At 40.0% G+C, this 13631-nt stretch overlaps 2 protein-coding genes across 2 annotated transcripts; one reads left to right on the forward strand and one right to left on the reverse strand.

The window, feature by feature from the left end:
• Positions 1 to 123: 123 nt before the first annotated feature.
• pgam2 (phosphoglycerate mutase 2 (muscle)) lies at positions 124 to 3071 on the reverse strand. Its single transcript, XM_053648262.1, has 3 exons — positions 2563 to 3071; positions 2241 to 2421; positions 124 to 1050 (listed from the first exon to the last, which is right to left on the reverse strand). Exons 1-3 carry the CDS (start codon positions 2977 to 2979, stop codon positions 881 to 883), a joined length of 768 nt encoding a protein of 255 aa, XP_053504237.1. The 5' UTR covers positions 2980 to 3071; the 3' UTR covers positions 124 to 880.
• A 2536-nt stretch (positions 3072 to 5607) lies between these two features.
• Positions 5608 to 8120, forward strand: nefla (neurofilament light chain a). The gene is made up of 4 exons (XM_053648260.1): positions 5608 to 6692; positions 6865 to 6989; positions 7077 to 7420; positions 7491 to 8120. The coding sequence occupies exons 1-4, from the start codon at positions 5640 to 5642 to the stop codon at positions 7907 to 7909; spliced, it is 1941 nt and encodes a 646-aa protein (XP_053504235.1). The 5' UTR covers positions 5608 to 5639; the 3' UTR covers positions 7910 to 8120.
• The last annotated feature ends 5511 nt before the right edge of the window (positions 8121 to 13631 follow it).

Here is a 13631-nt window from a genome sequence, read left to right on the forward strand (position 1 = left end):
CCTCCCCACACCAAGCTCAGAGCTCTTAGCTTACACTGCACTGCGCTGCTCTGCTGAAAATGCTGAAATAATGCCAAGATGGAGGAGAACAGAGAGGAGGGAGGAATGACTCAAGCAATAAAGTACACAAAATGGCGGTGGTTTTATTTTGTTAAAGTGGGAGCAACCCCAACATGAGGGCTTTGTGAATCAGTGCAGTGCTTTACAGTGGATGGCAAAGATGGTTTTTATTTATTTATTTGTACATAAAATGGGAGGACAGGCACATCTGTCATGTGACATGGTTTTGACTCTGGTTATTTCACAACCCTTTTCCACTAACAACGCATAATCTGGAACCGTTTATTGCTCTCTTTACGAACCGTTTAAGGTTCTTGGTTGGTCAAAATGCAGCTGGTCTGGAACCCATTTTAAACAGCAATCAATCAAGCTATTAAGACGTCTGCCATTAAAATAAGACTTGAAGAATGGTACTTGAAGAATTCAAATATTTGTTGGCAGAATTCACGAATCAGTGTTTTTGTGTTTATCCATGATTGGTCATTGTTTATGTATTATTGTATCACTATTGTAAAGCATCCTTGAGCTCTGGAAAGGCGCTATATAAATGAAACATTATAATAATAATAATAATAATAATAATAATAATAATAATAATAATAACGATAATAATAATAATTATTATTATAAGAGGGCAACATTCTAAACAGAAGCTGCACTGCTAATATTACCGAATGAGAACCAGTACCATGTTGGTGGAAAAGGGGTGTCAATGTGCTCTGACGGTGGAATGGTGTTCAGTGGATTTGGGCAGGTTGAGCGGGACAGGGTGAGGAGGGGGAGTCTTGAGTAGGTTCAGTCTTTGTGTTCTTGCCTGGTCTCACTTCTTCACCTTGCCCTGGGCAGCCACAGCCTCCATGGCCTTGCGCACAGTCTCCTCGTCCCCGAGGAACTGCATGGGCTTCACAGGCTTCAGGTCCTTGTCCAGCTCATAGACAATGGGAATGCCGGTGGGCAAGTTTAGCTCCATGATGGCTGCATCAGACATGTCTGCAGAGGAGGAGAAGAAAAAGACACAGCTTGAAAGGACAAAATGCAGTCTGTGAGCTAAATGAGTGTGTAAAAAACAGTTTGTTTTGGACATTTGCAGTTGTAGCAGCAGAAAGCAGTTGTTTTTGATCTCCAACATGTGACATAACTGATGCAGAACTCTGTAAAACTCGCCTCCTGTTTCTATTGGACAGTTACACTGTGATTTACATCTCAAGTGAACTCCTTAAATCACCTTTCACATTCCATAGTAAACAGGCTAAAATATGAACTAGCATTATAGGAAACCGGCTAAAGACAAACTAGCATTATAGCAATCAGGTTAAAAACAAGCTAGTATTATAGTAAATAAACCAATTCATGAACTAACATTGAAGTAAATGGGCTAACTCATGGACCTGCATTATAGTAAATACACTAACTTGTTATCTATCATTATAGCAAAAAGGCTTAGCTATGAACTAGCATTAGTAGACTGGCTAACCACAAACAAGGATTATAGAAGACAGGATAACACAGGATCTAGCATTAGAGAAAACACGTCAACTCATTAATTAGCATTATAGTAAACAAGCTAATTCATGGGCTAGCATTATAATAAATATGCTAACTTGTGACCTAGTAGTATAGTAAGCTTGCTGGTTAATTCAATTACAGTAAGGCAAATAAAGGCACATTTCTATCTAAAATAGTCTAAACACCACATTTTATACTTGAACTAGAAAAGCTGTTGTTTAGAAAAAAACAAACAACAACCAGCTAATTCATTGTTGAACATTTTCCTGAATGCTTTCCTACATTTCAAACTTCTAGACCTTTTCCATGAACTACATGGAGAACAGGTTTGCTCACTAGAATGTGTTGTAGTGTGTAGTCCTCCTAGGATCCTGAAATGCTGATATAATCTTTCTGAGGTTGAGTGTGAAGTATTAAGGTGGCCCCTAACCATTTCTGGCCCCTTCTTTCCATCAGGAATGACTGAGTGAAGCTCAGCTAATGGAGAATGTAAGACCTTTCTGCAGAAAGGTCGCAGCTGTAACGAGAATCTAGCTTGTGGCCTTTTCCTCTGTATGTGAGTGGAGACTATTATTAGATGCAGGATCTTCTGGGAATGTGAAAGCTTCATGGTCAGACTTGCAGTTTATCCTATGCATATGTGTGTGTTCAGAGTGAAATCGTGTGAAACTCACTCTCTAAGTGCTTGACAATACCACGCAGGCTGTTTCCGTGGGCCGCAATGAGGACGTTCTTGCCAGCTTTGATCTCAGGGACAATGACATCATTCCAGAAGGGCAGGGCCCGTGCAATAGTGTCCTTCAGACTCTCACAGGTGGGCAGCTCACCCTCCTTCAGACCCTTATAGCGCCTAGACTGGTGGTAGAAGATGAACCAACTTAGAGTCATGATGTATGATTCATTCCTGAGACTTTAGCAATTTCCCCATTACATGTCTTATTACTGAGTTGCTACTTCAGAGTCTAGGAATAAATTTTTTAAGAATTAGTGTCCTACCTCACTGATGATCTTGTGGTAGGGGTGGTCTTTATCCATGGGTGGTGGAGGGATGTCGAACGAGCGTCTCCAGATCTTAACCTGCTCCTCTCCATGTTTGGCTGCCGTCTCTGCCTTGTTCAAGCCAGTCAGTCCACCATAGTGACGCTCGTTCAGGCGCCAAGTTCTCACCACGGGCAACCACATCTGGTCTGTGCCTTCCATGATGGTCCACAAGGTCTTGATGGCACGCTTCAGCACAGAAGTATAACACACATCAAACTTCATGCCTGCATCCTTGATGGCTAGAGCACCGCGCTTGGCCTCCTCCGTTCCCTTCTCGCTGAGATCTGCATCAAACCAGCCACAGAAGCGGTTCTCCTGGTTCCAGCTGCTCTCTCCATGCCGCACGATGACCAGACGATGGACAGCAGTCATGATGAGTGTGTTTTGGATATGAGGTTGACCAAACTAGTAAGAAGCAGCCTTCTGTGTGCACACACAGACACACTGTGACAGCCCTGAGTGTATAAGCTTTGCTCTTTTTATAGCATAGTGGAATGTGAAGCTGCATGGATTCCCGAGATCACCCGCTCTGAACCAATGGAAACAGCTCGACCTCTAGACAGACGGCTACGCTCAACTAGTCAGATTGGGGCTTTTGAAGGTGGGTGGTTTATCTGCTGGCTGTAAGGGCAAAGGTTATCTATAGATAGCAACGTGACTTTTAAACTGAGAGCTGTGGAATAAAAGTGCAAATATCAGAGAGAGACTCAAAGGGTTTCATCAGATTTCTGGGTAAAATAACCTGTACTGTTTTAAAAGGCTCTGGTTCTGAGAGACTCTGCAGAATGAACTAACCTGAGCAGTTCAGTCCACTATTACAAAACTACATATGAAAAAGTCTTTTTACACGTAGTATGACAAAACACAAATACCAAACCAATGCAAAGTGCAATGTCAGAAAAATCAGCATAGCAAGAAAGAATGACCAGAATCACTGTTACATAGCAAAAATGCTACTTATTGATTCAGAAGATGAGACGATGAGACTTCTTGGCCTTTTTTTGCAGACCTCTAATTCCCTCTTTTCTTCAAAACTCATCAATATGTGCAAACATTAGCAAAACAAAATTTTCACCTCAAGATTAAACATGCAGAGATCCTTTCAGATATGAAGAGCTGGTAGACATCTATGCTCTTAAATGCTTTTAGACTCTCCAGAACAGGGGGAGTGGTTGTGTATGAGAAATATATTTTAAGGAAAACACAAATTTTGTAAGCTTTGTGGCAGGTAAGTTGAGGTCAGCAGCTTGGGGCAAATTGCATTACAATCACAGTATTTTTTTTTTTTGGCTTTGACATCATACAATTTATTATCTTCTGAATTAAGGTAGTTTTAGCCATCTTTCACCAGAAGCCTGCACATGCATACTGCGCATGTCTGCTTACTTCTCTGTTGAAATTGGGATGCAATACTCTTGATAACCAGCAGGGGCAGTCACATGTCATGTTAGAAGAATATCACTGTATAAGCTTTTTGTCTATCCTAGTGACTGTACTAAATTCTGTATCCACAGAGCTTACAGTCTGAGTACAAAATCTGGTTACAGAAATACAACACACTTAACAGCACATAACTGACTTCACAGTGCAGTACACATATAATACAGCAGAAACAGGAAAAAGCATTAAGGCAGGATATAAATGATATGAAGGAATCCAATCATTTTCATATTGGTTATTTTTGGTTAGCTGTGCTGTATAGTGTTTGGGGTTGGTTATTTTAAATATGTTTCTGTAGATTTCTGGACATATAGTTCCTTATTAAATTAAAAGCAGACCATAATGATACTAATATGGAATTTTGATATTCAGCAAATCTGTGAAGGTCTGATAGATGTATGGTGAAGAGAATAAAGTAACATGACTGAAGGATATCCAGAAAATATAGGTTTCTCTAAGAACCCTTAACTATCCAAATAAGAACCGTAAACTATCCAAATATCTCGGAGTGTGTCATAAACAGAACAAATTAAACACTATATTTTTCTTAAACATATATTGATATATGCTTTTGCACTCTAGAAAAGGGCATTGTTTGGGTTTCATGTTTTGTGTCTTTTACAATTGTTATTATATCAGATTGCTTAATTATTTAGTATTTTATATGCACACTATATGGCCAAAAGAATGTGGACACCTGACCATCACACCCATATGTGGGCCTTCCACAAATTGTTACCACAAGTTTGGAAGCACACAATTGTCTAGAATGTCTTTGTATGCTGTAGCATTACAGTTTCCCCTTCTTTGGCACTAAGGGAAGTAATCCAAACCTGTTCCAGCATGACAATGACCCTGTGCACAAAACAAGGTCCATGAAGACATGGTTTGGCAATGTTGGTTTGGAATAAGTAGAGTAGCCTGCACAGAGCTCTGATATCAACCCTACTGAACACCTTTGGGATGAATTGGGATGCTGACTGTGTGTCGGACCTTCTTGCCCAACATAAGTGCCCAACCTCACTAATGTCCTTGTGGCTGAATATGCACAAATCTCCATGGAGAGCTTTCCCAGAAGAGTGGAGCTTATTATAACAGCAATGGGGGACTTCATCTGGAATGGGACGTTCAACAAGCACATATGATTGTGATTGGTCAGGTATCCACATACTTTTGCTTAATATAGTCTACTTCACTTGGAAGTCTTGGGCTCAAAATGAAAAAGTGCTATTGAAATAATATATAATTATGCAAACAACAACAACAACAACAATAATAATAATTATTATAATAATAATAACAATTTTCTAAATCTTTACTGTCTTGCACCATCCTTTCTCTTCCATGGTGCTTTCATTTCCTCACACGCTCTCTACCGCCCCTCCCTTCCCCTCTCTGTCTTCCTCTCTCTTTCTCTGCTCCTCCCACTCTCTCCTTCAGTCGATACTGCATAGTCAGAGTTTAGAAAAGCGCTTGCGTCAGACCTGGTCTTCCTGGCTATATAAACAGCCGGGACTGCAGCAGAGACAGCAGTGTCTCAGTCTGCTAGCTGTGAGAGGAAGAAAGAGACAGAGCAGATTGTCCTTGAAGCCATGAGTGGCATCGGTTTTGATCCTTACTACACCTCCGCATACAAACGCTGGTATGTGGAGAGTGCACCCCCACGTGTGGCGACGCGGACCCGTTCCCGCACCGTGTACTCCAGCCACTCATCTCCGCTATCCTCAGCTCGGTTTCAGTACAGCTCCCCTGGGCGTGTCTCATCCTCATCCTCCTTGCTGCTGAGCAGCGCTGGCCACCCTCTGGAGCTGGACCTGAGCCAAGCAGCGCAGGTGGGCTCTGAACTCAGAGCGGTACGCACTCAGGAGAAGGCACAGCTGCAGGAGCTCAATGATCGCTTTGCTGGCTTCATAGAGCGTGTCCATGAGCTTGAGCAGCAGAACCGAGCCCTCGAGGCCGAACTGCTTCTGCTGAGGCAGAGGCACAATGAGCCATCCTGCCTGCGTGCCTTGTATGAGCATGAAGCTCGTGCTCTCCGAGCTGCTGTGGATGAGGCTGAACAGGAGAAGCAGCATGCTCTGAGCAGGAGGGAGCACTTGGAAGAAACTCTGAGGGCCCTGCAGAGGCAGTACGATGAGGAGGCCCTGGAGCGTGAGAACTCTGAGGCCAGGCTCATGGATGCACGCAAAGAGGCAGACGAGCGAGCTCTTACCCAGGTGGAACTGGAGAAGAGAGTGGGTGTCCTTCTGGATGAGCTGGCCTTCCTCAAGAAGCTCCATGAGGGAGAGATCTCTGAGCTGCAAGTGCAGATCCAGTATGGTGCGCAGATAGCTGTTGAAACTGAGACAACCAAACCAGACCTGTCGAGTGCCCTGCGAGACATCCGGGCACAGTACGAGAGGCTGGCAGCACGCAATATGCAGGCTGCAGAAGATTGGTTCCGTGGGAAAATGGGGCACCTGACGGAGACCGTGGCCCACCACACCAGCGCTGTGAGGACGTCCAAGGATGAAGCAGGCGAGTACCGGCGACAGCTACAGGCACGTATCCTGGAAATAGATGCCTGCAAAAGCCTTAATGAATCATTGGAGAAACAGCTGAGGGAATTGGAGGACAAGCAGAGCGCAGAAATCACGGCTATGCAAGTAAGTCTATATCACTGCTGGTAAAAACAAATGAAATTATTTAAAGCAAAAGTAAAGCTCGAGTAGTTCTTTTATTTCATAAAATGTCAGATACAATTTAACATGTTGTAGCAAACTGATTGATGATAAAAGGTCACTTTATAATGCTAATTGACCTTTACATGGCCTACAGGACACAATCAATGAGCTTGACAATGAACTGAGAGGCACTAAAGGGGAAATGGCCAGGTACCTTAAAGAGTACCAGGATCTCCTCAATGTCAAGATGGCCCTCGATATTGAAATAGCTGCATACAGGTAGGAAACACCAGAAACAGAACACTGTATATTTTGTGTTTGATAAGATAACTGATGAACTTTTCTTGTGATGCTCGCTCCTAACAGGAAGCTCTTGGAGGGTGAGGAAACCCGCATCAATGCTGGCATGGCAGGAAGCCTGGCCAGTTCCTACACAATGGCTCCTTCCTATTCACGCCCAGTCTTTTCTGCCCAGTCCAGTGTGACCTCTGCTGCCCCCTATCTGCTCAGCTCTCGCCTGGTGAGCTACACCCTATCTGCAGAACCATCTAAGGAGGAAGAGGAAGAGGTAGAAGAGGAGGAAGAGGAAAAGGAAGAGGAAGAGAAGGAAGAAGTAGAAGAAGAAGAAGAAGAAAAGAAGGAGGAGAAGGAAGAAGAAGATAAGGAGGAGGGGGATGAGGAGAAAGATGAAGCAGGGGAGGAACAAGAGGGTAAGTTGACATTTTAGATGTTCCTTCTTCTGATATCAATATCTGTTATTAAATAACTTCTCTTTTGCAGAGAAAGAAGAGGAGGCTGCACAGGAGGAAGAAAAGGAAGGAGGTGAAGAGGAGGTTAAAGAGGGTGAGGAGCAGGAAGGAGAAGAAGAAGCTGCACAGGTGGAGGAGGAGAGTGGTGAGAAAGAAGGAGAGGAGGAAGAGGCAAAGAAAGATGAGGAAAAAGGGGATGAAAAGGTCGAGGCTGAGACAGACTCAGAAAAAGATAAGGAGGATAGTAAAGCAGCTGAGCCAGTTAAGGAAGAAGCTGATACAAAACCTACACCAGCTAAAGAAAAGGTCAAGGAGGAGCCCGAGAAAGCCAAACCCAAAGAAACAGAAAAACCAAAAGCAAAAGATGAAGTTGGTGAAGCTAAAGCAGAGGGAAAGCAAGAGCAGGAAAAGCAGAAAGAGGAAGCGGACAAACCCGAAGCAAAGAAGTAAATATATCTCAGGCAGTACAAAAACCTGCACGTATTTATCCTCTGACGATGGCGCTGAATCCAAATTGCAATGCAATGATAACTTGCATATAGAATCAGCTAGAACTGCTTTGAAAGCAAACCGCTGCACTATATTTATGAATGAAAAAGTACTAAATGTGAAAAAGTGAAATGTTGCTGCAAGTGCAATAAAATCTATGCCTCTGATATCACTGAGACTCTCTCATTATTTTATTTACAGCAAGCCTTCTGTGTGCATTACTATGTATTTGTTTCGGTCCTAAAATCAAAATATAATACTTCAAGGTTCGGTTCTTGGCCTGCTTCTGTTCTTCAGTTCCACTGTTATACTCATTATGCATAAAATGACACATAGCAAACCGCAACACCATTTTCTATCACAGAAATGTGCGCAGGAGAGAATTTTGGTTACATTTGTGGTTACATGATAAGTGGCAGTTTTTTTTTTTTATAAGGGAACAAATGTCTATAGGTGCTGTTATGTAAGTGATAACAGGAAATAACTTGTCCCTACAATATTAAATCAAGTCATTAATAAATAAGTAAGTAAGAAAGTAAGTAAGTAAGGAAGTAATAAATCAATTTACTAATTGTAAATGAAAAAAAATTGATGATATGTTCTTTAATAAATAAAAAATACATGTGGTATAATCTGAAGAAAACACTCGTGGCCATGCTGTTATAGGAAAATAATCAGATTTAGGGTGGTAACTGTAACTCCCTGTCACTCAGTATTTTACTATAACACTATAACAGCACCACAGAGTTTCCTTCCTTATACATAGCCAAGTTTCTTTTGAGACAGCACGGGGGAAAAACCCACACATGTCCTACATGGCCAGTAGCTGCTAATAATTTCACACACACTATTGCTAGCACTTGAATTATTATTATTATTTTTTTTAAAGACTAGCATTTTAATTTTCTTTAAGAAAAAGTGACATTGAGTAAAATTCAGTGTCACTTTTAATAATGTGGCTAATATATTGTATTAATAACAAATTATTAAGCTTTATTTATGACCAAAGATATGTACAACTTATATAACAAAGGTGCAACTTAAATAACTGTAAGATTTATTTCTAATATACATATTTCCTTTTGTAAAACACACACACACACACACACACACACGCACACAAATAGAGTTTTTTTAAAATAACTTTTTACAAAGAAAAGCACTCACTAATATGCTTATATTTATTTATTTAAATTTTTTAGTGCAGTGTTTGTGTCCTTTTTTCTCTTTTCATATACTTTTGCATAGTGTCATTGGGTATCTTAATGCCTAATTTTGGAAAATTCCAAATTGCACATAGATGTACAAACCTTTGTCCATGTTTGGATAAAATAACACAGGATGGAAATATATTGTTACAGATTATAATATACTGACAAATCTGCTTGATCTCTTTCATGAACCTATTTCAGTCATATGTTACTCAATACAAATAATTTTATTGCTTACAAAATTATACAGTGTAGATATGAACCATGTTAATCAGGCCCTGAAAAATAATGTAGGGTTTTTTTTTTTTTATATGGTGAAAAGCAATACATTATTAAAACATAAACAACACACCACAGTTATTTTTGGAAAGTAATTTTCTCAACCGAGTATTCAGCTTGTGATCTGATTATGTCTTTCCAAATATGAGGCCTTCTAGATTTAAACTTTATTAGAATGTCATTTTTCACGCTGTACTCATTCAGGAATTGTCTACAGCGCCGTACACCAGCCTGCACACACACACACATAACATTCCTTCTTATAATTTTACAGCTTCCTGCAAATGATCCGAAAAGTAGTTGCATCATTTTTTGGCTATATCATATATAGCTGTGCATCTCTGGCATAATTACATATTTGATTGATTTGTGAAGTGAAAAGAAATAAACACAACCTCTGCAGCAAACTATTATTTTTTTTTCTGCAATGTTAATAATAATGTAATAATTACTACTACTAATAATAAATAATAATGTAATAATTACTTTATTGCTAAACTTAAAAAAAATAGAAAAAAATAGTAGTTGGAGCCTGTGCAAAACTTTGGACACCCTTCCAGTTGTAAAGTCTTAGAACTTAATTAACTTAATTAATTAATTGACTTAATTGATTAATTGGGACTTGTGAGGCAGGTCAATTGTCATTAGGAATAACAATTCCAGAGCCTAATAAATTCTCTTCAAACCATGTGCCAACAACTAAACCATGTGATCTCAACAACCATGGGTTCCTCTAAACATCTGACCAAGGATCTGAAAATTGATGGTAATTGATATCTATAAAGCAGAGGAAAGCTATCAAAATATTAAATCACCAACAGGAAGGTCTACCTGATGCACCATTCTAATGGGCATCATTGCTTACACAAACATGATCTGCATGGAAGAATCATCAGAAGGAAAGCTTACCTGCAACAAAAATGAATGTCTGATGTATGCAAAACAGCCTCTAGATAAACCAGAGACATTTTGAAAACAAGTGCTATGGAAGTAAAAATGGAACTCCTTGGCCCCAGTCACCAAAGATACATTTGAAGAAAGCAACAGCTTTTGATGAAAAGAACACCTTGCAAACTGTTAAGCATGGGGAGGAATCTATTACATGGCAGCCAGAGGCTCAAAAAACATAACACTTGGAACATGGGAGATGGAAGAATGGATTCCAGTAAATATCAGCAATTATTTTGGAAGCAAATATGACACAGTGAGTGAAGAAAGTAAAGCTGACAAGAGATTTCATTCTACAACAGCACAATGATCCAAAAGGGCAAATACTGTTTCACAGCACTTAGAATATCTTATATAGGACAATCATGGCAGTTGTGTTGGAAATTTGCTATTAGGGCTTGATATTATATGTTTGCTTATGAATGTTAAAAATACTGTTTTGAAGATGTTGGTAATGGTGGGCAAGTGTTGTGTAATTTGGAGAGAATCTATAATTTCATTATTAGTTTTAGATTATTTTCCCTTCTGACACATAAAATTGGGTTTACTGCCTTGTCTGGAACAACACGTTCCCTCACGCAATCTGCGATCGCTTAATGACCGACGCTTAGTAGTGCCTTCTTAGCGTGATCCAAGGTCCCTTTCCAGAACCTTCACAACCTCAATCGGGACCACAGAATCTGTCACTATCTTCAAAAAACAGCTAAAGACCCACCTCTTCCGTGAACACATAACTAACCCCTAAAAAAAAAAAACCCAAAAAAAACACCTTACTCTGGCTCTTGCACCTCTATTCTGTGCACTTTGCTTCTTCTAGAACTCAATTAAAGATCTTGTATTGTTCTCTGCATTATATACCGCTTTGCTTGTATTTCCTCGTTTGTAAGTTGCTTTGGATAAAAGCGTCTGCTAAATGAATAAATGTAAATGAAAAAGGTATTCACTGCCAAGTGACCTTTGTATGAAATTGTTCTGGAGACATGATTTTTCCCAAGTTGTTTTAAACATTTCTTTGAAATTCTGGTCTGTGTTGCAATGTTTACTCAAATAATTGCTGAGAGATTTGTCAGTAATCAGATGGACATGTGCAACAATAAGACTCAGACAGACTGTAGAATTTAAAGAATGCTCGATTGGTATTATGGGGCACAATGTCTGCCAAGAAAACATTCAACACACCATGACACCACCACCACCAGCCTGAACTGTTAATATAAGGCAGGTTGGGTCCACTGAATAATGCTGTTGATGCCAAATTCTGACCCTACCATCTGCATGATGCAGCAGAAATCAGGATTCATCAGGATGTTTCTTCAGCGATCCAGTCTTGGTGAGCCTGTGTCCACTCTAGCCTCTGAGTGGAACCTGATGTGGTCTTCTTCTGTTGCAGCCCATCTGCCTAAAGGTTTGACATGATTCTGAGATGCTTTTCTGCTCAAGTCAGTTCTTTGAATATGGTAACTATTTCTTGTCAGCTCAATCCAGTCTGGCCATTCTCCTCCAACCTCTCTCACTGGAAGTTATTTGCTCACTGGAAGTTTTTTTGCACCATTTTCTGTAACCTCTAGAGACTGTTCTGCATGGATACCCCAGGAGATCAGCAGTTTCTGAAATACTTATACCAGCCTGTCTTTCACCAACAACCTTGCCACACCCAAAGTTACTGAGATCAATTTTTTCTATTCTGATGTTTGATTAACATTAACTGAAGCTCTTTATCTGTACCCAAATGACTTTATGTATTGCACCACTGCCACATGATTGGCTGATTAGAAAAGTGTATTAATGAGCAGGCATACAGGAGTTCCTAGTTAAGTGGCCAGTGAGTGTGTATTGGAAATTATTGGTCCTAGTTATTCTACCCAAACATGATTGGTCTTGTTTAGTGTTTGAGCTACATAGGCAATGTAGTGGATGATTAATGTGGCAGAAATTAAGATATTTTGCAAGGTTAATGAGGCAGTGCAACTCGTTCAAGTCCTTAGTGCTGCCTTTGGTGTGACCAAGAGAACTCCGCCCATCTATTGTACATGAACTCATTCTGTTGATGTATACACACTCTCTGCTTTTGTAGGATTGTAACATTTGTACGTTGACTGCTTTGTGACAAGTTTTCTGTATATTTAGTCATGACCCTTTCAATTTTCCACCTTTTCCCTGATGTTATGTGATAACACTCAGTTCTGTTGGCTTGTTGCTTGAATTGCATTCTGGCTCACATATACATTACATCACATATACATAGCATCACTTGAGAAATAAGCAGCTGCAAATATAATCAGTGTGAATGTAAATGTAGATGATATACCACATTACCCAACTCATTCCTATCCACTGTTTTACACCATTTGAGAAATTCCTAATAAAATGTATTTAATGTACTTACTGCTATATTCTGAATCAATATGGATCTGAAATAGAAAAAATGAGATACAAACCATGTACACAAAACAAAAACACTTGAAACTCAACATATTTCAGTATGATGTTTATTGAGCATATGCTGAAATGCATTACGATGACTAAAGACATGGGATTGCAAACCGTAGCACCTCATTAATGTGTAAGAAGTATATTTCAAGTCCAGTCTATGCATACGAGAATGTATGTGCACATCATTGGGATTTTATTGTCATTTGCACTCATTACGTAAACATAATAGACAACAGTAAAAAGCATGTTTAAGGCTAAGGAGTTTCTTAATTGCTTTATGTACTGTATGAATATGATCATGGGCTTGCTTGTATCATCCTTTGTTCAAAACTGTATTTTGTGTTTGTTGTTGTTGGCTCAGTCAGTGTGTCCTCACGCTTTTGCATTAGTAAGGCTACTTTGTTGGAACGCAGATTTTTGTCACACTCTAATAGTCCTCAAGACAAAGAGAATTCGACATCACATATATTTCTGCCACTCTCTCAGCATACATTCTTAAGCTGTGTCAATCTGATTTGCTTTCATACATACGGATTGTTTTTCTACCCCGAAGAGTAGGGGAGCATGCTCCCCCCTGAGCTGGCATGCAGACGCGCCCACCCCAAGTGCCATACCCACCCCCTATGCCCACCCTCAGGTATTGCAGACAGAAAGGAAGACATTCGAGACCCTGATACCTACACAGCATCTGCAGCAAAACCGATTTAAAGCTGTCACTCAACATGCATTTAAATTTTTTAGCTTGCCGCATCGTATGGCTTCTCTCTGTGCATATTTTTTTGTTTCTGTTAAATTATGTTAAATTTTCTGAA

This window comes from Ictalurus furcatus, chromosome 18 (assembly GCF_023375685.1).
Source record: "Ictalurus furcatus strain D&B chromosome 18, Billie_1.0, whole genome shotgun sequence".
NCBI classification, from domain to species: Eukaryota; Metazoa; Chordata; class Actinopteri; order Siluriformes; family Ictaluridae; genus Ictalurus; species Ictalurus furcatus.